Below are 27153 nucleotides of genomic sequence, written 5' to 3'. Positions count from 1 at the left end.
TAAAAACTATGTAAAAATAATAGTTAATTTTTAAAAATTTAACAAATAATTATATTATAAAAATTCTATTATAAAAAGTAAAATATGAATAATAATTATAGAAAAAAATTGTAAATTATATATATATATATATATATATATATATATATATAATTGATTATACATTTAGGATTTAGGGTTTATATTACTTTCTTGGCAAATTTCTTTAACACTGAACTACATTCAATCATTAAAACTTTTTTTATTTTTCGTATTTTTAAAATTTTTCAAGTCTTTTTTTTTTTTCACTTTTTCCTTCTTCCCTTTCTATTATTTTTCACAAGAAAAAATTAAGAGAAAATAAATCTCAAATATTAGAATTTGATAAAAAAAATTTAAATATTCAAATATGTTTCGGTTTTTATTTTATATTTAATTTTTAAAGTAAATTTAAGTATTCTAATTAAATTTCTATTAATTTTGTTCTTTTATATAGAATTCTTAAAAAAATATTTTTAAATTAGGTATTTGCTATTTAAGTTTTTTCGATAACTGAATGATGTAATTATTGTTTTGTCTCGATGTTTTTTACTTCTCGTCGTGTATTAATAAATATGAGGTTATGTAATTTATATAAAATGATATTTTGGTTACAATTGTAACGTTCCATTTAATTATTAAACGTAATTAAAGGAAACGCCACACATAAGACAATATAACCACGCAGTCCTGGGGTTTCCAACATCACCCTTACAAAACTAGGCACACCACGATGCCAACAAAAGCAGAAAACTGTTCAACTAGAAGTTTACAATCTAATAACCACGAGTACAGGGGCCATAGCCCTAAAGAAACATGACAGAAAGAAGTATAAGGTACAGCCCAGATGGCTAGGTAGCGGAATCGTCGTTCCCTTGTTGAACACGAGAACCTCGTCCATCTGCTCCCATCAACCAAGTTGATGATCATCGCAAGGAAGAACAGCCACATACAACACAACCATGCAACAAAACGGGTAAGCTAGAGCCAACACATATTCATCATATAGTTAAATATATTTTCATCATCTCATATCCATATAACAACCAAACATATTATGACTCTTCATTCAATACACTACGACTCGACTCGACTCATCCAGATACGTATAACTTAGTCGGATTCAGCGGATGCTTGCACTTGTGGTGGATACCTCTGCTCGAACCTGAGCTGCTCATCCCCGAGCTATGTGTTACAAATGTTACGATGAATCAAATCTCCCTCACCACAAGGTTAGCCCTTAATGAATTTCGGGCCTCCTGCTACTCTCACCACAGGAGTCAGTCCGCTCTAAGTGAGACTAACTGGCCCCTTAGAGTGTCAGGATACAGTCCTTACCTTGAATCCTTACTTGGTTATACAGATGGGGCACCACCATGGACACCCACTAACAGGGGCCATGGGATTACGTCCCGACCACTGAAGCGTAGCCCCGAAGGTCTCACCTAGAGACCCCAAGGAATTACACGCTGACACGGACCAACATTTATAAAACAGCAGTAAGAGAACATCAAAGATCATGTTTGCAATTCCATACCCTTCCCTGAGATTTGTTCCTCATACACCTCACATTTTGGATCCATGCATCTGATCATCACCACCCCATGAATCCAGGGCCTCATCTCATATCATTAACGTGTTCCTTTAGTTCCAAACCTCTCATACATTTCACATGACAATAACATACCCAACCCGTCATACACAATTCGCGATTCATGCCAAGCACGCATAATACTCCATTATATACATGTTCCTCATTATACAATTCACACCCAAACCAATATCAATCATCCAAGAATAAACAATCACCCAAACAGCGCACTGCCTCGCCCAATCCCTCGCTCAGGCGAGACGTGCTCGCTCAGGCGAGACGTGCTCGCTCAGGCGAGACGTGCTCGCTCAGGCGAGCCCCCCCTTCGCCTAGGCGAGGGTTCGATGGAGCACTCAGGGAACATCACGGGATCTCGCTTAGGCGAGACCCCTCTCGCCTGGGCGAGGTGTTCCCTCGCTCAAAAATTCGAGTAGGTCGCCTGGGCGACCTTTCGTGCAATAGCCCTAGGCGAGCTCCCTGTTTCATCTCGCCTAGGCGAGATTGACTCGCTTGGACGAGATTAATAGGTCTCGCCACTGTTCTTCACTGCAACAGCCATGTATATCGAACCAACCAAGCATACAAAGCATTTAATCACACCAAAACGAAGGATTTAACCATGCAATCAGTAACTCACTCAAGAGCAGCCAAGACAACACCAAAAGACTGAAACCCTAACTTCCCGTACCTGGAAAGAGAGTCAACAGAAGCCTTGACGGCACAGCGACGGATACTGTAGCTCTACGAGTGAACTAACGAGCTGAAAACAGAAGGTCGGAACAAGGGCGCATTATTACTAAACGTTAACCGTGGAAAGAGTGGAGGAAAACGATGGAAGTCATAAGATCTGGAAAAAGGACACTTACGTGGAGCCGGAACTGAGTTTGAGCTTGAACGAGGTGGACCTTAGGGCAAACCCTAGCAGAGCGTTCAGTGAGGTAGTGAGGGATGACGGTTGGTTTCTGAAAGAGTAAAAGTGAGGTGAGATTAGGGCAACATAGCAAGATCTTATATGCTGGGCCAAACCTTAGGCCCACTTACAAGGGCAGCCCACCAACTCTAGGGCAGAAAATAAAAATAGGGCCTTACAACAATAAAATGACAGATAGCTTTTATCCGACATGTTTTAAATAAAAATAATAAAACTTATCGGTTAAAATAATGATAGACATGCTTAAGTACCATGTGTAATGGATTCAATATTGATATCAGTTGTTATAAATGTTATTGATCCCTAATCATATCTTGCTCAGGTAGATTCCATTACATAATTTTGTTGCTCACATTCTTAATTAAATTGATGGTTAAATGTGGTCTGTGGTCAATAGTTGGTGTTGTTAGGTTAAGAAATTATGCTCAATTGACCTAAAAAATGAGTATGACCTTTCCATAAATTGAACTAAAGTGAATGGATAAATGATCCTTTTGTTGTTGACGCCATGGTTGGGGGAAGGGTAATTGATTCCATGACAGATTTTAGACCTATTAATTGGTTAAAAAGGTTGAAAATGTGGTTAATCTTTTGTATGGTGCTTTAAAAGTTCACTTGCAGAATGGGTTTAAGAATCCATTGGTCATGTCTTGTTTAGTCAATAGTGCCCTCCAATTCATGCTTTGATGGCTTACAATTTAGAGTATTAAAAAATTATATATATTAAAAAAATTGTTGTTACATGCTTGTTATGATAAATAATAACTTGAAACACCGAAAGGAAAATATAAAATGTTTTAAAGTTCATTTAAAAACAAGTCAACATAATATAACTAACGAAATACAAATATTAAAAACTAGAACATAGATTAACACGAAAATATAAGAACTAAAACAAATCATTTTTAAGAATAAAAAAAAGGTTTATGTTATTGACTAGAACATAGGAGAAACTTTGGCCACCAAAGAAAAGCTTGAAACCTGGATATATAGCTACAAAGAGAATAGATTTACTCCTCGTGTATCACTGATTTGATCGGTCGATTCCAAATAATTACAACATTTTGCACAAAATTGGAAATTGTAACAGCAGACTAAAATGAAGTTGATGTACAGGGAGCAATAAAAAGAAAATTTTACATAAAAACTCCAAGGTCATAATTTATTGAACTACTAATCTTTGTAAGTGATCCAGGAAGACCTCAAAGCTAACATCATCAGTAAAGATAATATCTCCTCCAGGATGATAATTTTCGGTGTTGTAAGTCGCAGAAGGATTTAACTTTGCCAGTAAAAATCGAGCCTGAACATACATTAACACAAAACATCTTACATTACTGTAAAACGAATGGAGCTTCAAAGCATATGAATCACATCAATTAAATTACAGCTATATTCAAATTCAAGCTCACCAATAAACAAGAATTATTCTTATCATACATTAACAACCAATAGGCAGAGCTGTTAAAATGAAACTGACATGTAAATTCACTTTCTTTTTTCACTGCCAACGGGTCTCAAGGAAACCCACATGCACAAGGATTACAGAAAACCATGGATGGCATCAATAGTTTTTTGTCACCCATTAATTTTAATTCATTCTTCACACATTGGGAGAATACTATATCGAATATCAGCTTTATTCATTTGCTTTAGTAAATGAGGTCTAAACCCTTCTAGTCGCACATAAATGTCTAATAACTAATACGGTTGTTTAACCTTACAAAATTTTTATATATGTAACATTCTGAGGAAAAGCAAACAATCCATGCCATGAAAACCTAAAGAGTATATATACCAAATTCAAAGTTATGAAATACATGTTCCTCAGTACATTAAATGTCATTAGTTGGATAAACATAACATGTCGGTATAATTAGTTAAAAAAAAGTAATTTATTCTGATAGTGGCAACAACTTATGAAATTCATGCAATCTGGGTTGAATTGCAAAATACTACCGTGAACTTTAAAATCACTAATGAAAGGATGAAATGGCAAAATCTGAGCCCCCTATCCAGATGAAATCTCAGGGAGAATGACAAAATATTGAGGATACTAGGAGTTCTTAGCCGGTGTACATGTATACAAGTGCTGAGTGAAATACAAAAGCAAAATTAAAAGACAAAAATTCAGAACAATAATTCTGTAATGACAGCATGGTAATTAGCAAACAATGAAAGGGGTGACAAATTAGCAGCAATGAAAAACAAACGGTAGCAGCAAGAAAGCAAGCCGGCGATCAATGGCAAGAAAGAATAGAAAGTAACCTGAGAGCCATGCTGATCACAAATGACCAGGCGAGGTACAGGAAACCTCTCCTTTATTATTAAATCTGCATCATCATGAGGAGCTCGTAGCAATTGAGCAAATGCCTGAAAAATATAGCCACTTAATCAAATAAATTGTCAATGTCAAGGTAAGAACTATGGTGATTTAGTGCAGTTCTAGACATTATAACATCAAGAAAACACCGATAGAAGCTTACTAAGACCCGGTAAAGGTGTCCAAAGACCAATTCAAATTACCAGGTTGGTTTGATATAACACAGACTGAACAATTAATACAAGAATCATAAAAGTCAAAAAAAAAATAAAGCCCAAGTGTTATAAAACGGATGCCTAACAGCAGCCAAGGAGCTACCAGATTAGCTAAAACTTTGCAGTAGCTGCAAATATAGCCCTATCTTGACCTGAAAAATAAAATTAGCAGCGAGCCCAAGCCCCTTACTGAATTTAATCTTAAATCAATATGATCTATAAAAGCCCAAAATCTACTCCCCCACTAACAATTTTGAAATATAAGGTTGGTTTAGTAGGTTTGGAAGGGAAGGTGAGAGAGGTTATGGGTTCAACTCCCCCTACTAACAACAACTAACATTGCTGATAAAAAAGTAATAAATAAATAAAAGCCCATAATCTACAATAATTTTTCCCAACACTGAAATTAAAAAGAAAAAATACTGACAGTGAGTTGGATATTGTAACTCTCCAACAAAAACCTCAGATCAAAACTAAATAGAATAACTATTCTCAGATTAGCAATAATATAATCAAAGAATACCTGATGTTCCGGTTCATTATGATATCCAGCCTTACGCCACTGAGCAATTGTTGAACCATGAAAAATAACAACAGTGAAAAATGAATCCAAAAGCAGGATCTTATCAGCCGCAATGGCAGCAACATCAAGAAGAGCTGGTTCTGGACCAGAATGGAATGAATAAGAAATCAATGAAGGCTGAACCATGACAACAGAATTAGCAACATTTTCACGGTTCAGTATCATTCTAAAGTAAGCAGTCTCGTCTGGGCTGTTGTTGAAGACCTGTGATAAATATAATTAGGGAAATAGGTAACTACAAATATTAGTGCACCAAATATCACAAACTTATAAAAATCCGACAATACAATACCTGAACAAACTGAGAGCGTCGGAAATGAAACATAAATTGTGGAAATATTGACAACCTGGGAGACAAACTGAAAGATGATGGTGTGTCCTTTTGAAATTCCCCAAATCGGGAACACAAATTTATCAATGCCTTGTCCAACCATCTGATAGGATCAAATTCAGCCTGATTCCAAAATTACATCATTACTAAACATGAAAACATAAAAGAGCAGGCAACAATTAATTATAATGCATTTTAGTTCTGTAAATTAATTTGCATTGGCACATATTGGGTCGTACCCAAGTCCAATAAATAAGAGCAGGCTTAATCCTAAAGTCATCATTGTCTTCTTGTTATAAGAGAAACTGAAGCATATATTAATTTATTCACTCTATGAAAAGAAATAGGATTAATCCAAAAAGGAGCTGATGATTTAGTTTTAATACACGAATATCTTCGTCCCCCCTCAAAAAAGAGTAATAGTTATTAAGAGAATGAAAGAAAAATGTGCGATATTGGTGGAGATGAACAGGATCCACTTGAAGGGGCTGCAGTTCTTGAAGTTGCTAGTATTTCTTTTAATGAACTAGACTATGGTAGTCTTTATTATAAAAAAAGAGGGAAAACAACATCCAGCACTCACCTCTGTTTCCATTTTGAAAGAGACTTGACGAGCCATGACTATGGCAGCTGCTTCTTGGTCAAATCCAGCAATCAAGTCCTACAATTTAGACATAAATTTATAGAAACACTGAAATCTTTCATAAAATAACAACCAAATGATTTTTCTATAACACTGAGAAAGAAATAGAGCAGAGCAAGTTACTTGAAAAATTATCCCACGCAACACTGAACAACCAAAACCACTGGTTATCCCACACAAATAGACATTGAAGACCCCGCATTTACTAGATATATGGCAAAAGTATTCTACAAATGGTTTGAGCATGGTTATCCCACATAATAGACATTGAAGACCCCACATTTACTAGATATATGGCAAAGGTATCAACACTAACCCGACCTTGATAATGGGCCACCAGCAAATATCCAATCTAATAAACTTTATGTTCCAAATATCCAATTCCAGGAGCAAGGATGCGCTAGGATCGCACATAATCTTAGCATTCAGTCATAGTACTCCTTAAAATGAGTTGGTTAATGCTCACCCCTTCTGGGGGCTTAAATTAAGCTCACATCATCTATAACACATGGACATAATACACCTTAGCAGTGGCTTCTTTGGGCTACCTTAATTGCAGGATTGAAGGGTGAGTATGTATGTAATCTCAAATTCAATAGTGATATGAATTAAATAGTGCTTACAAGACTTCGACGATCCCATCTTACAAGTTAATTTTTTGGGTTTCAATTAGACCCTAAGTCCAAATTCTAAAATTATACCAGAATCTATACTAGATTTGTTGTTGGGCCAACTCTACTGCACTGTTCCCAGCCCATAGCTCCTAGTCTAGAAGGATGAGTTGGAAGCCTGCCCTAGGTGGTCACCTCTAGGTCATAGTATCTCTCAAAGGACTACCTACAGAGGGGTTGACCAAAAAGGCTAAATAAAATGTCAGTGTGTGGCCACTGAAATGTGTACTCCAAGAGCTTAAGATCCCACAATGAGTAGAGATATGGTCTAAGCCAATTTCAAAGGGTAAGGTTATGCCCTAAGCCAAAACACTAAAAAGAGCCAGAAATAGCCCCTCATCTTTGTGTAGGAAACTAAAAATGGTGACCTATGCATGAGATAACTACATTGTTGGGTCTAGGGTGACTATATGTACCCCAGATTCACTCCCACAACCATAGAGGATATTTTGATGATTAGATTCTGCGTGACCTCAAAGTAAAAAAATCAGATAACTTTATCATGGCCCCTAGGCTCTCCCTCATACAAGAATGAATCATAAGTAAAAAATAAATAAAAGAAGAAAGCTAGATCTTTTTGTTTCGGTGAAGGAAAAGTTCAGTACAATGAGAACTGCGATGAATCCATTTACAAACACAGTACATACATACATACATATATATATATATATATATACATACATATATATATATATATATATATATATATATAAATATCTTGATCAACAAAGCTGAAGAGAGAATGAGAGAAAATGAACTGAATTTTATTATCACATCACACTGTAAGAAAGCTGCACTGACTAACTCATTAATAAAACCTACAACTGTACTAATTGCCTTATTATATATGATGACTATATAAACTGTAAACTTATTTCTACTAACATATATACACATATATCATGTATAGCCAATATTTCAGAGGAAAGGAGCACAGCAACCCAATCGCATATCATAAAAGGAAGCAACCTACTTTCTAAATACCAACCTACCTATTGAACAACTGTCTTAACTTCACTTCAGCTCCAAAGCCTAGACTCGGCACTTACCAATCAGCTAAACCAATTACCCCAAAACCAAAAGCTTCCAACAAGGAAGCTAAGCAAGGGAAGGAATATAGTGGTAGAAACAGTGAACAAAAGCTTTGTTTTGCAGGTATAACGAATCAAAAGGTTGCAGATGAAACCTTACCTGTATACTTTCGGGTCCAGCAATCCATCTACGTGACAGTGTCGTAACCCGTAATCTCATCTGCCCTTTGCTATTCTGATAACTGAAGCAAAACATCTGTGATGAGTGAGAAATATTTCATGTACGTTACCATAACAGATAAAACATTACTCAAAGGAGTATTGAGACGGTGTTCATACTAAGTCAAGAATTGGAAGTAAAATTGATTGCTTGTGGCCTGCATGGCTGCATCAGGACTTTCCTTCCTCACAACATCAAAAAACAGGCACAATGATGTGGATTTGTCAAGGCCACACATCTTCCATGCACTTGTACCCCCTTGACCAATAACAGCATCTGAACATAATGGGCCTTTCTGCAGATATAGATAGGTAGATAAGCATCTATGTCGTGGAGATAAGTAGTAGAAAAGAGGGGAGACATTCTACACATACCTTTTCAAGAGATGCACAAGGGCCAATAATACCCTGGATTTTCAAGTCCTTAGAGCAGTTTATCTCAAATATTCCACTGCAAAAAAAAAATGTTAAATGAGAAATAAAAGTCATTATATAAAGCAACACATGACAATAAAAACCATCTATACTAACTGTTAAGAGTTTAATATATGTTATAAATGGGAATGATATTACATTTGCAGTAAGGACATGTAAGACACAACACAAACACTTCGACTCATGTAGTCTCCAAAATGTAGGACATAGGGACACAAATCTATATATTAGATCATTATGAATCATTTAATTTAACAACCAATATCTATATACTCAAAATCATCTATAAACAAGGTTAGTTAAATATAATAATCTAAACATAATGTCACCTAATACAAAAATGAACTTAATAAGTCTATATAATATCCAAAAAGTGAAAAGTAGTCATCATATAAGATTTGTTCCTCATTTTTATAATCATAATACAAATTTATGCAATAAGTTTACAAGTATATGGGTTTTCAGAAAATCATTGTATTTCCCCTTGTTAACATTGTGTTTGAACGTGTCAAAATTATGTCATAGACAAACAAAATGTCTTTTGAATTGGACACTTCTATACGATATGTGTCCTATGAGTGTCGTAGTGTCGGTATTTGTTGTATGAGTGTTGTAAAGTCGATATCTAATACGTACATGGGGGCACACTGTTTGCGAGAAGCGTACGAGTTTCATAGCTTATGGTCTATTATCCAGCACTAGCTTGGTGTCAAAGCTTGGTTCTTCTAATACATAAAAGAATGGAGCTGATTGAGTCAACAAGTCAGCTATCCGTGTCTAGGATGTATCTGACACAGATACGTTTAGATACATTTAAAATACGTGTTTGAAAAGTTTCAGCAATTAAAAATGAAAAAAGTGCTAAAAAGTTAACTGTGTTGCTTATTGGTGTACAGCTAATAATCATGTTTTATGAATTTGCATTGTCCTTTGGGTTAAACCTTGATCCGCTAGAATACCTGTTTACCCATGCTGAATAAGACATCACGTCCCAAATCCCACACTACCTCTTTTTCCTAAACCAAACCTAAAATATAACATTCAACTAATATATACAACAGTCATAATATTTTCTTATAGTCATTCTTTTTCTTTTTTCTTTTTTTCATCATTTTTATTTTTATATTATTTCAAGCATTAAACATACATGAAATATATAAGCCTAGGATAGGCTCTGATATTATCTTAAGAAAGTAAAACTTAAGCCTAACTCAACCTCATGAAACTAACTTGTAAGACAAGGTTTCCACCCACTTATGTTATAATTTGCCTTTATCTCTAATTAATGTGATATCTTTCAATACAGTCCCTAACACTAAGGACTACATATTTCGAGTCTGGAACTAGGGGAACCTGATTGTAGGTGACACGAGACCCAACAAGCTTGACTAAGCTAGGCTTTGAATAATTCTAATATCATCTTGAGAAAGTAAAATTTAAGTCTAATTCAACCTCACAAAACTGACTTAATAAGGTGACTAACTTAATAAGATGAGTTTTACACCCGCCTATACATTATTATTTGGTCATATCTCTAGTCCATGTGGACTCTTCAATAGCAAATAAGGAAAATCCACACATCAGAGAAAGAAAATGAAAAAAATAAGACTTACTTTGAAGAGAGACCCAAATCATAATCACCCGATTGGAAAACACGCTTAAGCGAATCCTTGAACACTGAATGACCAAAACTTTCAGCAAGTACAACAAGGCCTCCAGTCCTTTCAACAGCAGTTTTAAGTTCGGCAATTCCTACCTGGAGGATAAAGTATAAACAAGAAATTTAATGTTTCTCAATACGTGAAAATTATACAAAGCAAAATAACCACAAACAAAAATGTCTAACATCTACAGAAATAAGGAATAACACTTTTGTCAGCCAATATAGTCCAACTAAAAGTATAAAGCTTAGCATCACATAACTTGACCAGAAATGAAATCAGATAGCAGGTAACAAAATTATCAACTATTTTTTATTTTATCCATAAACAAACCAGGGATTTCAGACTACAGGAATTATGAATTAGGACAGTCTAATTATTAATGGTGAGAGGTATTAGAATTATGGCTCATTGGAAGGACTTCCCTAAAGTATCATCCACCTTCATTTAAAAATAATGATTGAAAAAATTATTTTTCATAAAATTAAATCTAACAAATAAAAATAGAAGAGAAGATTTCAGACAAGACAGATAAAGAATACTCATAAAAACTAAGAAATCAGGGGAAGAAAAAGAAACTTGGCAAAAAAAAATATATTTGTGGGAAAAAAAATATAAGTATTAAAGAATGGGAAGAAGTGAATAACAAGTTAAAGCATCGTCACAAACTCTTGATTACACTGGATACTTGGAAGTTAGATTGTTGTTTAAATATTCTAAGTTTGGCAAAAACTTAACAGTGAAGGTTCTTTAGGGGGAAGCAGAGACAAACACTGGTTAACTTATACACAAGTAAACTGCTGTGTACTGAACAAAAAAAGGTCAGTTGATAAAAGTGAACATTACCTGATCAAGAGCACAAGCAAAGAGATCTAGTACATGTCCTTGATGTACAAGCTGCTTCGCAAGTCCATCATAGAATTTCACACATTTATGGTAATGTGGCACAGAATCTTTATCCAGATCCTTGTGGGATCGAATTGGTTCAGAAAGTTGTTTGGATACAATCTGCAATATACAATAGTTCAAAAGAGGGAAGCAGCTGAATGTCATCAACCAATCAAGTAAGATGGAATTCATTATTGCCTATGATGCAAACTCAATTTTACAAGTTCAACAAAATGGACTCAAAGTTAAATACATTACACTGATGCAGGCATTCAAAACACCAAGATCCATTGTACATGCCAAATAAAAAATGCCAACATAGCAAATGCATTCAAAACTAAAATATTTGTGTTTAGATACTAAAGAGGAGGGAGGAAAGTCCAACACTCAATTTTACTAAAAGATGTCATAATAGAGAGTTCCATCTAAAATACAGTCATGATAAGAAAAATATATGTCTGAAATATAATATCATCCTTAAGAAATCTTTCAAGCTTAAACTTAAAGTATAATTGTTAACCTCAACACTTTGTTGCTGAAAAGGTTCCTTTACTACCAGCCTAAACACTCCATTGATTACACAGGCTTCACTTATTAATGTTCACTCGAATAACCTACAACACTAACTAATCATAGAACTCAAATTTTGCTACATGCACAACTACAACAATAAATAACTCATTGACAAACGTAAATATGACTACATAAGTTGCATAAGAGGCTCTTACAGGGGCAGGTCCTTCAGTAGCCGGTCCACCAATAAATGCCATTATTCTTGCGGCAGAACCAGGGACACATGCCCCTAACAAACTTGCTGCGATACTCAGAGCTGTGCTGGTACACCGAGTTGCTCTCTGATCTGCGGGCACTGCCCATGGATCTTTCTGCAGCTCCTCCAAAACCTGCCCACCAAACCAAACCACAAGTATACCACCCATAAATTAACACAAAATACACTCCAAATTCATTTCATTTCACTACAAGAAAAACTCAACACAAAAGTTAACACAGAAAACACTCAAATTCATTCCACTCCGGTACAAGGGAAACTTAACAAACATTACCATATTAAGAGTGGAGTGTACACACAAAAATTTAGCACCGAATGCAATTATACACACACCAAATGCATCTCATTCCACTACAAGAGACACTGAACAAACATTCCCAAATTGAAAATAGAGTCTATACGCACAAATTAACACCAGCGTCTTAAAACAGTCTATGAACACAGTTTTGACCACAATGTCAAGGTGTTTGGAGTGTCTGCCACCACATGACAATTGCAATTGCAGCTGCATCAGCCACATGTGTCTGCAATTTCAAAAAAGAAAAAACACCGTGCAGGTGACAAAAAAAACTTCCACAATTTAAACCTTGCCAAATACAAATTCATTTCATTCCACTACAAGAGACACTAAACAAACATTACATAACTGAATTGAGAGCGGAATGCGAGCACACACACATACACGCAAAATCAACACAAAATATACGCAATCCGAATTCATTTCATTCCACTGCCAAAGGCATTCAACAGGCATTACCAAATCGAGAGTAGCACCCGTGCGCACACAGAAATTAACACCAAACATACTCCAAATCAACAAACATTACCGAATTGATAGTGAACTCGCACTCAGACGCCGGCACGAGGAACCGCGAAATGCTGTCCGCGGAGAGACCATCGCGCGCGCCAGCGACCACACCAACGGCGGGGCGTGGCTTCTTGGCGAAGAAGCTCATCTGTTCGAGGAGCTGGTCCTTGGTGACATCCTTCGATCCCTTGAACACGTACGTCTTCGGCAACGCACCAAACCCTAACTCGTGAACATGCACGAACGTCCCGAAGGTGATGAGTCCAACGAGCGAATTCTCGGGAAGGAGCTCGACAGCCTGCGCGAGCGCGGAGCGCAGGAATCCGATCTCCTCCTCGATGACGCATGTGTCGACGACGAAGAGGAAGACGGGAGGTACGGCAGCGGAGGCAGCGGACGAGGCGTCGGAGTTATACTCGACGGTGGTGTACTGCGGGAAAAGCTCGGCCGGGAGGGATTCGTCGGATATTGAGGCGTAGTGAGGGGGAAAGTGGTTGCGCTGGAAGCAGAAGGGGCAGATCCAGATCTTGGCGGCGAAGTCGACGATGCAGAAGGGATTGAGAACGGAGCGGCACGTGCGGCATCGGAGAGGCGTGTAATTGAGGACTGGCATGGAGGGGAATTGCTTTATGGGAGTGTAGACAACGGAGACCGGAACGACGCAGTTTAGGGCGTCTTGCTTGGTGCCTGGGATCACGTTCCAGGGCATGCGCACGCCGTCTTGGGATTCGAGATCCAAGAATTCGGCCATGGTGAGAGGATCGGTGAGAAGAGAGGAAAGAGAAAGAACACGAGAGAGCGATCGTGGTGGTTTTGGCGTGTCTCTGTCTCTCCCACTCAAATGGCTTTGATCACAGTATCAGTAAAAAAGAAGAAGCATGCTTTCAATTCAATCTTGAATCAAAAGAGAGACCCAATGGTGACTTTTGATTGGTTGGTTAATGCACAGTTTGCACTAACCAGCAAACTTTCAGAGAGGAGTTTATAACTATTATTATAAAATAAATTTAATGATATCAATATTATTATTACATTTATTAATATTATTTGGTATTTAAGATTTTTGCGTGGTCTTTCAATATCTTATTATCATAACAACTTATATATACCTTTGTCATACAACTAAACAGAAACAAAAAAAAATACTTACTGTTATACGGAGACAATAGAAAACAAGTTAAACAGAAAAATAATATTAAATCGTTAGTAATTAAATTTGAAGAAAAAAATATTAAGCACTTAAAACAAAACTCAATCATATAGTATGAACTTAAAACTTAATTAAACCATCAAATTTAATTAACAGATTTGTACATATATTTTAAAAAGTTTTTACCCTTAACAATGTACTTATCGTGTTCAAGTAACTTGCTATATGCTTTAGTTTTTTTTTTTTAAATAAGTAAATAACAAAATGCGATTTTATTTTTGTTATTTTTTGGCTAAATTACCCTTTTGGTCCCTCTATTTGTCATGAAATTTCATTTTGGTCCTCGAGTTTTTCGTTGTCTCAATTTGGTCCTCATATTCTTAAAAATGACTCAATTTGGTCCTCACCGTTAACTTTGACCAGACGGTGTTAAAGTCAACGCCACGTGTCGATTTCTGGTTTTTTTAATTTTTTTATTTTTTTTTTAATTTTTAAAATTTTTTTTAAAATTTTTTTTAATTTTTTTTCTTTTTGACACGTGTCACTTCATAGTCGTGCCACGTGTCAAAGTGACTCAATTTGGTCCCTATATTTGTTTTTAGTTTCAATTTAGTCCCAATTTTTGTGAAAGTGAAGCAATATTGTCCTTTCTCAAATTGACACTAAATTTACTTTTTTATAAATTTTATGGTGATATTCTTACTAAAATTAACATTTTTATTAAATATTTCTATAAATATTTTAAATTAACTTTAAATTCTACACAAAACATTAGACTTTGATTTTGTTTTGAACTTGAAATTTAGTTCCTAAATTTATGTGTGACAAGTTATTTGATTTTTAATCTTTACCAAGTTTGTATAATATGATACACTTGATGCCTTTATATATGATGAAAAAATTGTTAATTTTTGAAATTAAGTTTGGGGTTTAACTTTGTTTAATAATAAAACTAAAAAAAATTTATTTAAAAATATTTCTATAAATATTTAATAAAAATGTCAATTTTATTAAGAATATCATCATAAGTTGTATATAAAGATTAAATTGAGTCTCAATCTAAAGAGGGACAATATTGCTTCATTTTTACAAAAATTGGGACTAAATTGAAACTAAAAACAAATATAGGGACCAAATTGAGTCACTTTGACACGTGGCACGACTATGAAGTGACACGTGTCAAAAAGAAAAAATTTTAAAAAAAAATTAAAAAATTAAAAAAAAATTAAAAAAATTAAAATTAAAAAAATTAAAAAAAACCAGAAATTGACACGTGGCGTTGACTTTAACACCGTCTGGTCAAAGTTAACGGTGAGGACCAAATTGAGTCATTTTTAAGAATATGAGGACCAAATTGAGATAACGAAAAACTCGATGACCAAAATGAAATTTCATGACAAATAGAGGGACCAAAAGGGTAATTTAGCCTTATTTTTTCTAACTTTCTTTTGTCTCAGTTTACTATATAACCGAAGGAGTACATGGTTTTGTGGTTCGGCTCCTAAGGAACTAGGGCCAAAATCCCTTTTGATTTTTTTTAACAAAAACTTGCTTAATATTTCAAAATTGTTACTAGCAGCATGATGTTTGGCTTCGGTTAAAAGGGGAATTGGGGTCAAAATTCGGTTATGCTTCATTAAAAATTGAATTGAAGCCGTAAGGTTTATTTAGAATTCAAAATCGTGATTGTAGAGGTGTGTCACTATTCTTCGTCTTCCTCAAGCTTATTCTTCTTTCTTATTCTCATAGTCACCTCGCACCACCTCTACTTTTGTTCTAGCAAGCCACCAGCGCGCCTCCTTCCCCCACCCAATGTAAGATCCACGAAATTTAATTAATTAATAAATGTGGGTAGCAGAAGTCTTTATGGTATTAAATGTTGATTGATGTGATCAGAAAAAGTACTAGCTCAAGTGGTTGAGAGTACCTAGTTGTTATGAAAGGATTTAGGTTTGAGTCCTATGTAGGCCATTACGTGTTATTTAGTTGATTATTATTTTAATAGTATGTTTGATCATGATGAGTGATAAAATAATCCTAGAATTTTAGGAATTATCATGAAACATGAATTGGTTGAAATGTTATGCATTGAGTTGACATTTGAATGGTTATGGGTTTGAACCTTGGTAGATCCAAAACAAACTTCTTCTTTTTTGCCAATTTTCTTTTTGGCATGGATGTGAAAGGTTAGAACCCTAGTTGGTAGAGGGGCAGCCAAGGGGGCTGGAAAACCATCTAATAATTGTGCTTGAATGGTAATTACCACCATCAATGAAGGAATTTTCGTTTTGAGCCATTAACCCATCATTAAGGCTTAGTAATTAGCCAATTAAGAGGAAAAAGAGAGAGGGTGAAGGCTGCCATTGTTCTGCATAGTAGGGAGAGAGAATTCAGAGTGAATATTGTGTTGTTGATTGAAGCATAGGGATTGAATTGGAGAGAGAGCTAAGGCAAGCCATTGGGAGCAAGGAAGAAGTCAAGAATATTCAAGTTTTAGCAAGGAAACTAGGTTAGAGGAACTGAGCCTCGTAAATGTTATGTTTAATAATAGTTGCATGATGTACATCATGATTATGTATGATATTTCTCTGCTTTTATTTGAATTTCGTGTTTCTGGAATTTTTCCAGAAATCGCTTGACGGGTGATGAACTGCCGTCAGGCAACTTATGCCATTTTTATGCATTTATGGGTTCCTGCGAGGAACCGCCTGGCGACAAGCAATGTGCTGTTAGGTGACACATCCTTGATCACCTAGTTTCTAGGTTCGTGAATGAATGGCCTGACGGTGATGAACACCCGCCATATGGCTCGATTTTGGGGTTTTCTGGGTTCTGGGCTATTTTTGATCAATGGAAATGGTGTTTTAATCATAAATTGATTAAAAGGAGATTATTAATTGTGAAATTACAGTGTTGTGCGAGGGAATTAATTGAAAATGGTTATATAGGAATATTAAGGTTGGCAGATTGGGGTTTTGACAAATTGAGTGTAATTATCGTGGTTTGGCACTGGAATTATTGTTGGAGATAGTTAGGGTTGAATATTTATATCACTGTTATCATGTTCACCTGCGAAATGGAGGAGACTGTATAGAGAAATGCAAAAAGGGGGTACTGGGAGACTCTAGCAGGTGTAACAAAACTTGGGATTTTTCCCAGGACTAATGCACCGCCTGGCGGAATATAGTGTACCGCCAGGCGATAACACGACATCCAAAGGAATTTCTGGAAATTTTAGGTGTGATTGGCTCGAGTTGGATGTTGTGGTAACTTTTGGGATGAAGTGGTATTGAAAAATTAGTGAAAAGACCGATTTGGAATATCTGGAGGGTTGGAGAAGAAACGTGATTAATGGAATGGGATGAGAATTAAAGAATGGATTGGAAATCTGTGTTGTAATGGTATTGTGGCTGAATTATAAAATGTTGCAGTGGTTGGTATAGGTTCATCATAAGCATAACTAGTCAGTTGAGAGTTAACTTAGAGTACTTTGACCAAATGGTGCATAGATGAGCATATGGCATGTTAAATGATAAGGCAGGGGAATATGGTTGTGGTAGTATCATGGATGGACTATTTGGGACCCTGACAGAAAATAGTAAGTTTTGGTTTATGGTATAATGAGTTTATGAGTTGATAATTCCTCATGGCATCTAGGCAATTGGGCTGGTTAAGGTGAGTAGATATTTGGAGTTATGAATTTATGTAACCTACGGGTGAGAGGCACTGAAATCTCTAAATGATATTTAGAAATTTATTCCGAAGTGTGGGGTATGATATGTTATTTAGATGGATTAGAATGGCATTGATTTGGAAAACAACAAGTAGGCTCACTATACTGGTATAGCACCTGGCAGTGAGGTTTGAACCGCCAAGCAGAAGCTACAAAACATAGGGGTATTGGATGCTAGGGGTGAGCAAAAAACCCTCACCCGTCCGCACCCGACAAACCCAAATAAAAAATTGGGCATTTAGTTAGTTTTAAATGAATTCGGTTTGTATTGAATAATTTAAATCGGGTAAAACGGGTATAATTGGTCGGGTACAAATCTGAAAAAAGAAACCCAAAAGAATCTGACCCGACCTGATGTAAAAATAAAACTCCTCTATTTTCATTGAACCCTAGCCGTCACATATGGTTTTTCACTTTCTTTTTTTTTCCAAATAGGAAAGCAATTGTTTCTTCCTTCCTTACTTCTCAAAACTCCAAATACACAGTCTCATCTTCCATTGTCGGACTTCAAGCTACATAGTCATTCTTCCATAATGCAGAGAAAAATAAAAGGGGTGGTTTTATTTTTGGGTTGTCCTTCTTCTATGTGTGTGCCATGGTGATCAGAGGAAGCAAGCGAGAACATGAACGTTGCTTTTCTAAGTTGTAACCAACAGAACAATGATTCATCCACTGCAAATAAAAAAGATGAGTGACGAGGCAAATGAGAGCGTCGACGGCCAACAACAACTACTTGTTTCAGGTGCTTGTGCAGAGGTTATAGATGCAAATATGGACTCACACGATCTTCGGTGAGGGTGAAAAACTGTTGCAAGTGATGAAGCATGCAAATCTTCTTAAGATGGTTGTGGATTTGTTCAACGGATTTGTTTAATGGATATATTCGGTGGTGCTTGCAATGGATGAGGATATGTGTTCGAGGTGCATGCAATGGATGTGGATCTGTTCTCGTCAACGTCGCGTAGAAACACGCAAATCCTTTGTTTTCTTAAATTCGGATAATCCATATCCAACCAAAAATATTTGAACCCGATATTTCTCGAATCCGACCAACCCGAATTGTAAAATGGTGGAATTCGATTTTTTATGTAATAAATTCGGATTGGGTTGGATTGGCTTCTTAGATTCAAATCCGACCTAACCCGACCTATGCTCACGCCCTACTAGACGTGTGGCGCCTGGCGGTGAGGGTTGTCCCGCCAGGGATACCTGCAAACAAGAGGACTCAGAGGCGCTTGGCGCTTGGCGGCACGGGTCCCCCGCTAGGCGGTCTGGAAGCGAATTTCTCCTAGCGGCTCGGGAGTAGCGTCGGGCGATAATGCAGAGGCAGAGCTTGTGTTTTGCTTGCTTTGAATGTGCGTGGTCTACAAGACTTTGGTGATATCTCTAAGGTCGGCTTGCTGGGGTTCCTTGAGTTGTGGCTCGGAACGTATCCCTTGAGTTATGGCTCGGGATAGGGGTTAAGCACGTGGCATTCCTTGAGTTGTGGCTTAGAATGACATCTCTTGAGTTGTGGCTTGAGATGACGGATGAACATGAGGAACTCTTGAGTTGTGGCTTGAGTTTGCGAGTGTTATCGGTCTGAGTGTGCGAGTTGTGGCTCGTACGAATGGATCTAGATAGATTGCCTTTCTCATTATTAAGCTGAAGAGTTTGGTAGTCTTGAGATGTTATGAACTATGTTCACATTGGGAACTTCACTTAGCGTTACAAAGTATAGTCTGTAGTAGGGATGGCAACGGGGCGGGGCGGGGACGGGTTTCACTATCCCATACCCATCCCCGTAAAAAAATTCATCCCCATCCCCAAACCCAACGGGTATCAAACTTTTGTCTCATCCCCATCCCCACCGGGTAACGGGTATAATCTCGTACCCATACCCATACCCGTTTTCTACTACTTTAATATTAATTTTAACTAATTTTTATAAAATAATAAAAATTACGGTAAAGAAAACATAATATTATCAAATATTAAATATTAGGAGTATGGTTGTTTCTTTGATATCAAATACTTTGAAATAAATTATAATTATTTACATGTTAGATTAGAATACCAAATAAAATTTAATGAGAACCAAAACATTTATTAAATTTGCAAACATTAATGAAACCTAGTTGATAAACTTAAAAAATATTTTTTAAAAAAACTATAAAAGAAAAAAATATTTTTAAAAAAATATAAAAGGAAAAAATATTTAAATTAAAATATATTTTAAATGTTTGTTTACTTCAATTTTTTAAATTATAATGAATCTATATTTTATACACTAATAAAAGTTATAATACATCACTTGATCAAAATGACGCAAAGAACAAATAATAAACATAATAATAAATTTTTAACATAGATCTTGTATCTTTTGAACCACAATATATGTTGGATGGTGGTAAAAAAATATTCATGACAATTACATTAAATTTTTATATTATAATAAATAAAAATTAATTATACAATTATAGTGAAAAAAATTAAAGTATGATTGTAATGAGTTAGAAAATAAAAAATAATTAGATAAAATTTATCGAAATAGTATTTTACATGATGAAAATAAACAAAAAATAAAAATATTAAAAAATTAACAAATGTGTCTTATAAACAATTTGGAGACTATTGGAATGAATCACACAAAAGAAAACAAATATATAATTAAGTGTATGATAAGATGAAAAACATCTTAGAGATCTAAGAGAATTTTTCAAATATCAACATATATACTCAATGGTTGATAAAAAAATGACGCAAAGAACAAATAATAAACATAATAAAATTTTATCATAGATCTTGTATCTTTTAAACTTCAATATATGTTGGATGGTGATAAAAAAATATTCATGGAAATTACATTAAATTTTTATATTGTAGTAAATAAAAATTATTTATACAATTATAGTGAAAAAAATTAAAGTATGCTTGTAATGAGTTAGAAAATAAAAAATAATTAGATAAAATTTATCGAAATAGTATTCTACATGATGAAAATAAACAAAAATAAAAATATTAAAAAATTAACAAATGTGTGTCTTATAAATAATTTGGAGACTACTGGAAGGAATTGCACAAAGAAAAACAAATGTATAATTAAGGGTATGATAAGACGAAAGAAAATTTTTCAAATATCAACATGCGAAATAAAAGAGTTTTTCAAATGAAATAAAAATTAATAATAATAAGTAAAGATTTTTTTTATATTACCAAGTAAATGAAATGTTTATGCTATTAAACACTTAAATTAAGAGTATTAAACATTCTCATGTGAAAGGAAAATATACAATAAATAAAAATATTAAAAAATAATAGAAATATTCAAATGAATATTCAAATGTTAGACATAAATTCTTTTTAATTGACATACATCATTTTAACATCTATAACAATAATAAAGGGGATTCTCCTTTTTGTGTCCACATTTTAAAATACCAATTTTACCATTCAAATATAATAATTTATTAAATTTTTAAAAATGACCGTTACTTTTACAATTTTTTTTATAAAATCGGCTATCTCTGTTACTTTTCTTCTTCTTTATCTATCAACGGTTATTATTTCATCTGTGATATATTTCACTTTATTTTTAATAAATATAATTTTAGTTTATATATTAACTTAATAACATTATAATATTATCATTTACTAATATAATATCACGCATATTTAAAAAATGCATACACACAGGCACGATAGTGCCTGTGTTTACACTAGTAATTACATAAAGGTTATGATAAGATAAAAAATATATTGGAGATGCGAATGAGTTTCATGACAAACCAAATATTTAGAAGAAATAAAAAATAAAAAGAATATATATATATATATATATATATATATATATATATATATATATATATATATATATATATATATATATAGGGTTACTTAATTAATTGTGAATATTTTACTAATTTAAATAAGGATGGAGATATGGCAGGGACGGGTATTATGGCGGGAATATATTCATCCCCATCCCCATCCCCATCCCCATCCCTAATTTAAAAAATTGGGGATTTCCCATACCCATACCCATACCCATACCCAGTCAATGCGGGGATTCCCCGTCAAAACGGAAACGGGTTCGGACAATACCCACGGAGACGGGTTTATTTGCCATCTCTAGTCTGTAGCAGGTTTCCCTCACGTGCTCTACAAGTTGTAGCTTGTAGGTGTAGTAGCAAGACATCTTAAGATATTCGTCTAAAGACGTAGACCATGGATGACATGGTGGTGGCCATGTGATATGGAATCAAATGATGAAATTCATTTGGTGTGTTTGTATGTATATATGTTTTATATATATGTTATTTAACTGTTAGCTCATCTTATCTGCTTGTGTTTGGCGATGATCGTGCACACTATACACCAGAGCAGATGATGTTGCAGGTGGATCTGGTGAGGCCTAGAGCCGGAGTGAGGCTAGTCTGGGAGAAGATTTATCAGATTTTTTATGTTTTATGGTTTTGGAATAATTTTGTAAACTTTATGTTCCAGACTCAGATACTGCATCTAAATTTTTATAAAGTATGGATTTTAGAATAAGTTCGGATGAAATAAATGTTTTAATTTTCCCACATTTTTGGGAAATGAAATTATAATAAATGATTTTTAATGGTTTACTTCTATTTTATTTTATTAAATTCGTAAAATTTGGACAGGATGTTACACCAACCACCACCGTATAGAAAGGCTTGGTTGGCGAAACAACACACAATTGAAGATGTGTACGGCAATTGGGAAGAATCGTTCAACAAATTGTCGTGGGTGCTACAAGTAATACAAAATTTTCTTCATGGGTTTGAATACAAACTCAAAACACGACCAATTATTGATGGTGAGGAGGTCCTCCAAAACCAATAACATTTCACAAGACTTTTCTGGACCTTCAAACCGTGCGTTGATGGATTTGCCTATTGCAAATCGTTGGTGCAAGTAGACGGAACCTTCCTCTATGAAAGATATAGGGGCGTTATTAGCATAGGATGGGAGAGTGTTAGCACTCCATTTTGCAGTGTTTTTCCTTTCTAAAAGTTTAGTTTTAGTTTAAATAATTGTTTTTGTGTCTTTAATTAATTAGTTTTTGTTGATTGTCTACAAAAATAATGTTTTTATTAATTGTAGATGAGCCCATGGTCAATTCAATTGGTTGTGGTCAAAACACATGGTTTTACTTAAATGGCTAATCTGTGGACGTTGATCAAGAGAGGCACGAAGATTCTCATTTGAGAACAATCCCTAATGCATAAAAAAGAAAAAATGGCCCTAATGTGCGGATGGTGAAGGATGAAATCTGATGCATGAGTGCTCTAATATGAGGGTGCGAGGCAGAGCTGATGTGTGATGGATGGAGATGATTCAAAGATCAAAATGGAGTGAGAGCATGGATGATGGACGAATGAGAGAGATTCAAAGTAGATCAAAGGCGCAACGATTCTGGTTCGAGAACGAGGATTCTAGTTCGAGAAATGGGTTAGATTTTTCATCTTTTTTGATTTTTTGTGAAGGGTTTAAAAGGGGCAGATTAGGTTTTTGTATGGGATCCCTAGAGAGTGTGCGAGAGAGATATTTTGGAGAGAGCTAAGGTTTGAGGTTCTTATGCGAAGGATAGAGAGTGCATTGTAACAGGGGTTTTCCATATTTGATGAGCACAAAGTGACCTTTAGATTTTGGATTGTCCCTTATTTTGTGAGTAGTTCAATTTGGTTGATCATGAGAACAAAGTGGCTGGGATTGCTAAGTGAGCTCCCTTTCACCATTTTAATTTTATCATTTCTCTTGAACGTGTGTAATCCTCTTCTAATTTTGAGAATGAAATACAATGTTCCAGTTGCGGTTATGATTTAAAATAACTAAGTTACTTGTTTATGATTCATGTGCAATTTAAGTTTCTACCTCTAAATTCTATAGTGCTTTTATATATTCCTTTACTATTTTCTGTTAAATTCAGTTTTGTTTGTTGATTCAGTGATTTGAGTTGGGGTCATGCTTTGCACACATACTTGGTTCCTTTTAGGAATTGTGGTATATGCATATTGTTAAACGTGAACATGAACGTTCCTTTTTAGATCCATAAATAACAAAAATGTGGCTTGTTTAGTTTTTAAATTTGAGTATTTGTTCAATTATTGTGGTATATGCATATTGTTAAACGAGTTAGGATTGAGTCTGCGGGTGTTCAACCCCCTACAATATGTTGAGGTTGAGTCTGGAGGAGTCTGACCCTAGACACTTATTATTTGTATGTACTATAAAAAAAAATTCTCATTACAAAACAATGATGGATCAGAGCTGGATTAATTTATCACATATAAGTGATGATTATGAGAGAGGGGTCAAGGAGTTTATAGAATTCACTTAACATCATGGTGGTAGTACAAAAAATACAAGAAAGATGAGGTGTTCCTGTGTGAATTTTTTGAATGGGAGAATATTGGATGTGGTCGAGATTAGTGAACATCTTCTATGCGATGGATTTCTAAAGAATTATACAACACGAATGTGATATAGTGAATTGGTAGACACTCCAACTGTGGTTGAAACACATGAATTTGTAGACTCGACAATGGAAGATAGAGTAAAGAACATGATTTGTGATGTTGGAGTACAAACCTTTGTTAAAGTTGTATGTGAAAATATGACTACAAATGTAGAGACCCCGTTATATCCCGGTTCAACTAACTTCACACAGTTATCAACAATGTTAAGGTTGATAAATTTGAAGGCATTAAATGGGTGGATTGATAAAAGTTTCACCAGAATTGTTTTAGTTGTTGAAAGAAATGCTTCCTGAAAGTAATACACTACCTGATAGATTGTATGAGGCAAAAAAGATACTTTGTCCGATTGGTATGGAATATGAAAAGATTCATGCATATCCTAATGATTGTATTTTATATAGAAAAAGTTTGTAGAGTTGAGAAGTTGTCCCAAGTATGGGTTGTCACATTTTGAAGTTAAAGATGGTAATAAAGAGAATAACAATGAGGTCACAAAGCACGACCCTCCTTCAAAGGCAGTTTGGTATCTACTAATAATTTCAAGGTGTAAGCATATGCTTGCGAATCCAACTGATGCTAAAAACCTTAGATGGCATGTTGATGAGCGGAAATGTGATGGACTAGTTCATCATTCTGCAGATTTTGTGCAATGGAGGAACATTGATAAAGAATTTCCTACATTTGGAAATGAATCAAGAAATTTGAGACTTGAATTAGCTTCAGATGGAATGAATCCTTATGAGGATTTTAGTACCAATCATAGTTCATGGCTCGTTTCGTTAGTGATTTATAACTTGCCTCCAAGTTTATGTATGAAGAGAAAATACATGATGTTATCTATTATGATTTCTGGTCCAAAACAACCAGGGAATGATATTGATGTTTATCTTAGTCCATTGATTGAGGGCTTGAAATTTTATGTGATGATAAGGTTGAAGTCTTTGATGGGTTTGCCAATGAATCCTTCCAAATGCATGACATGTTATTTTGTACTATCAATGACTTTTCTGCATATGGAAATTTGTCAGGTTATAGTGTGAAAGGTCATAGAGCACGTCCGATATGTAAAGAAAACACATCATATAGACAATTAAAGCATGGGAGAAGAACAATCTATCTTCAACATCATAGATTTCTAAATCCATTTCATCTATATCGTAGATTAAAGAAAGCCATCAATGGACACCAAGAACATGACATTTCTCCAATTCCATTAACTGGTGCTCAGGTTTATGAGAAGGTGAAAGGTCTTCATGTAGATTTTGAAAAAAAGAAGAAGAAAAGAAAGGCAATTGTGGCTAACATACGAAAGAAGAGGTCAATATTTTTTTATCTTCCTTACTAGTGCAAGTTAGATGTGTGACACTATATAAATGTGATGCATGTTGAAAAGAAAATTTGTGATAGTTTAATTAGAACACTTCTAAATATAAAAGGGAAGACAAAGGATGACGTCAATGCTCGTTTGGATATGATTGGAATGAATATGAGAGGAGTTAGCACCAAAAGAAGTTGGTAAGCGAACTTTTTACCCGCAACATGTTACACTTTGTCGAAAAAGGAGAGAACAAGTTTTTGTCAATGTCTTCAAGGAGTTAAGGTACTACAAGGATACTCTTCAAATGTAAAAATTCTTATATTCATGCAAGATCTAAAACTAATTGGCTTAAAAAGTCATGATTGTCATGTTTTAACGCAACAATTATTGCTTGTGGTCATACGTGGTATCTTACCAAAAAAATCTGAGGCTTACTATAACCTGATTGTGTTCATTTTTCAATTGCATATTTAAGAAAGTTATTGACCCTCAAAATTTGGAGGAACTCCAACAAAAGATTGTTATTATTTTGTGTCAAGTAGAAATATTTTTTCCTCCATCATTTTTTGACATCATAATGCATTTGATTGTTTGTTTTGTAAGATAAATTAGATTGTGTAGGTCAATTTATGTATGATGGATGTACTCAGTGGAACAATATATGAATATTTTGAAGGGATAAGTGAAGAATCAAAAGCAAATTCTATAAGAGTGCTTGACAATTTTTGGCACTCATGTAGAACGATGCAAAAGTCCTCAGCAGGTGTACATGTGAAAAACAAATCTAGAAAAGAGGTTATGCAAGTACATTTGTATATATTAAATAACACAGATGAAGTTATACCATATTTAACTACACACAAGGACATTGTCAAAGATAAAACCCCAAGATAATCAAAGAGGTAGGTGTTGATGGAGCATAACAAAACTTTCATGAGTTGGTTTAGAGAACAAATCATTAAGGATTCGTCTGCATCTGAAACATTAACATGGCTTGCAAATGGATTAAAGTTTGAAGTGTTTTGTTGTTCTAGCTATGAAATCAATGGAACTTTATTTTATACAAAGTCTCAAGATGATAAAAGCATCGTGTAGAATAACAGAGTTACTTTGGAGGCAGATTTGTTGCAATTCTCAATTTCAAAAGATCAAAATCATATTGTGGGATCCATGTCATATTACGATGTTATATAAGAGATTTAGGAAGTTAGTTATACCAAGTTTTCTATACCTGTTTTCAAATGCAAATGGGTTGACAACAAAATTTGTTTGAAAGTTGACGAATCAGAAATGACATTGGTTGACTTTCGAAAGGTAGCATATGAA

At 34.8% G+C, this 27153-nt stretch overlaps 1 protein-coding gene across 1 annotated transcript; it reads right to left on the bottom strand.

Moving 5' to 3' along the window:
• Positions 1–3484: 3484 nt before the first annotated feature.
• Positions 3485–14021, bottom strand: LOC114166871 (protein transport protein SEC23). Its single transcript, XM_028051746.1, has 12 exons — positions 13158–14021; positions 12269–12442; positions 11499–11660; positions 10605–10747; positions 8932–9007; positions 8677–8852; positions 8498–8579; positions 6576–6653; positions 5954–6115; positions 5602–5865; positions 4809–4913; positions 3485–3843 (listed from the first exon to the last, which is right to left on the bottom strand). Exons 1-12 carry the CDS (start codon positions 13887–13889, stop codon positions 3703–3705), a joined length of 2295 nt encoding a protein of 764 aa, XP_027907547.1. The 5' UTR covers positions 13890–14021; the 3' UTR covers positions 3485–3702.
• Between the last annotated feature and the right edge of the window lie 13132 nt (positions 14022–27153).

The sequence above is a fragment of the Vigna unguiculata genome, chromosome 10 (genome assembly GCF_004118075.2).
Source record: "Vigna unguiculata cultivar IT97K-499-35 chromosome 10, ASM411807v1, whole genome shotgun sequence".
In the NCBI taxonomy this organism is placed as follows: domain Eukaryota; kingdom Viridiplantae; phylum Streptophyta; class Magnoliopsida; order Fabales; family Fabaceae; genus Vigna; species Vigna unguiculata.
The sequence above is the reverse complement of the archived record's forward strand: the minus strand, read 5'-3'. Positions and strand labels throughout refer to the sequence as shown.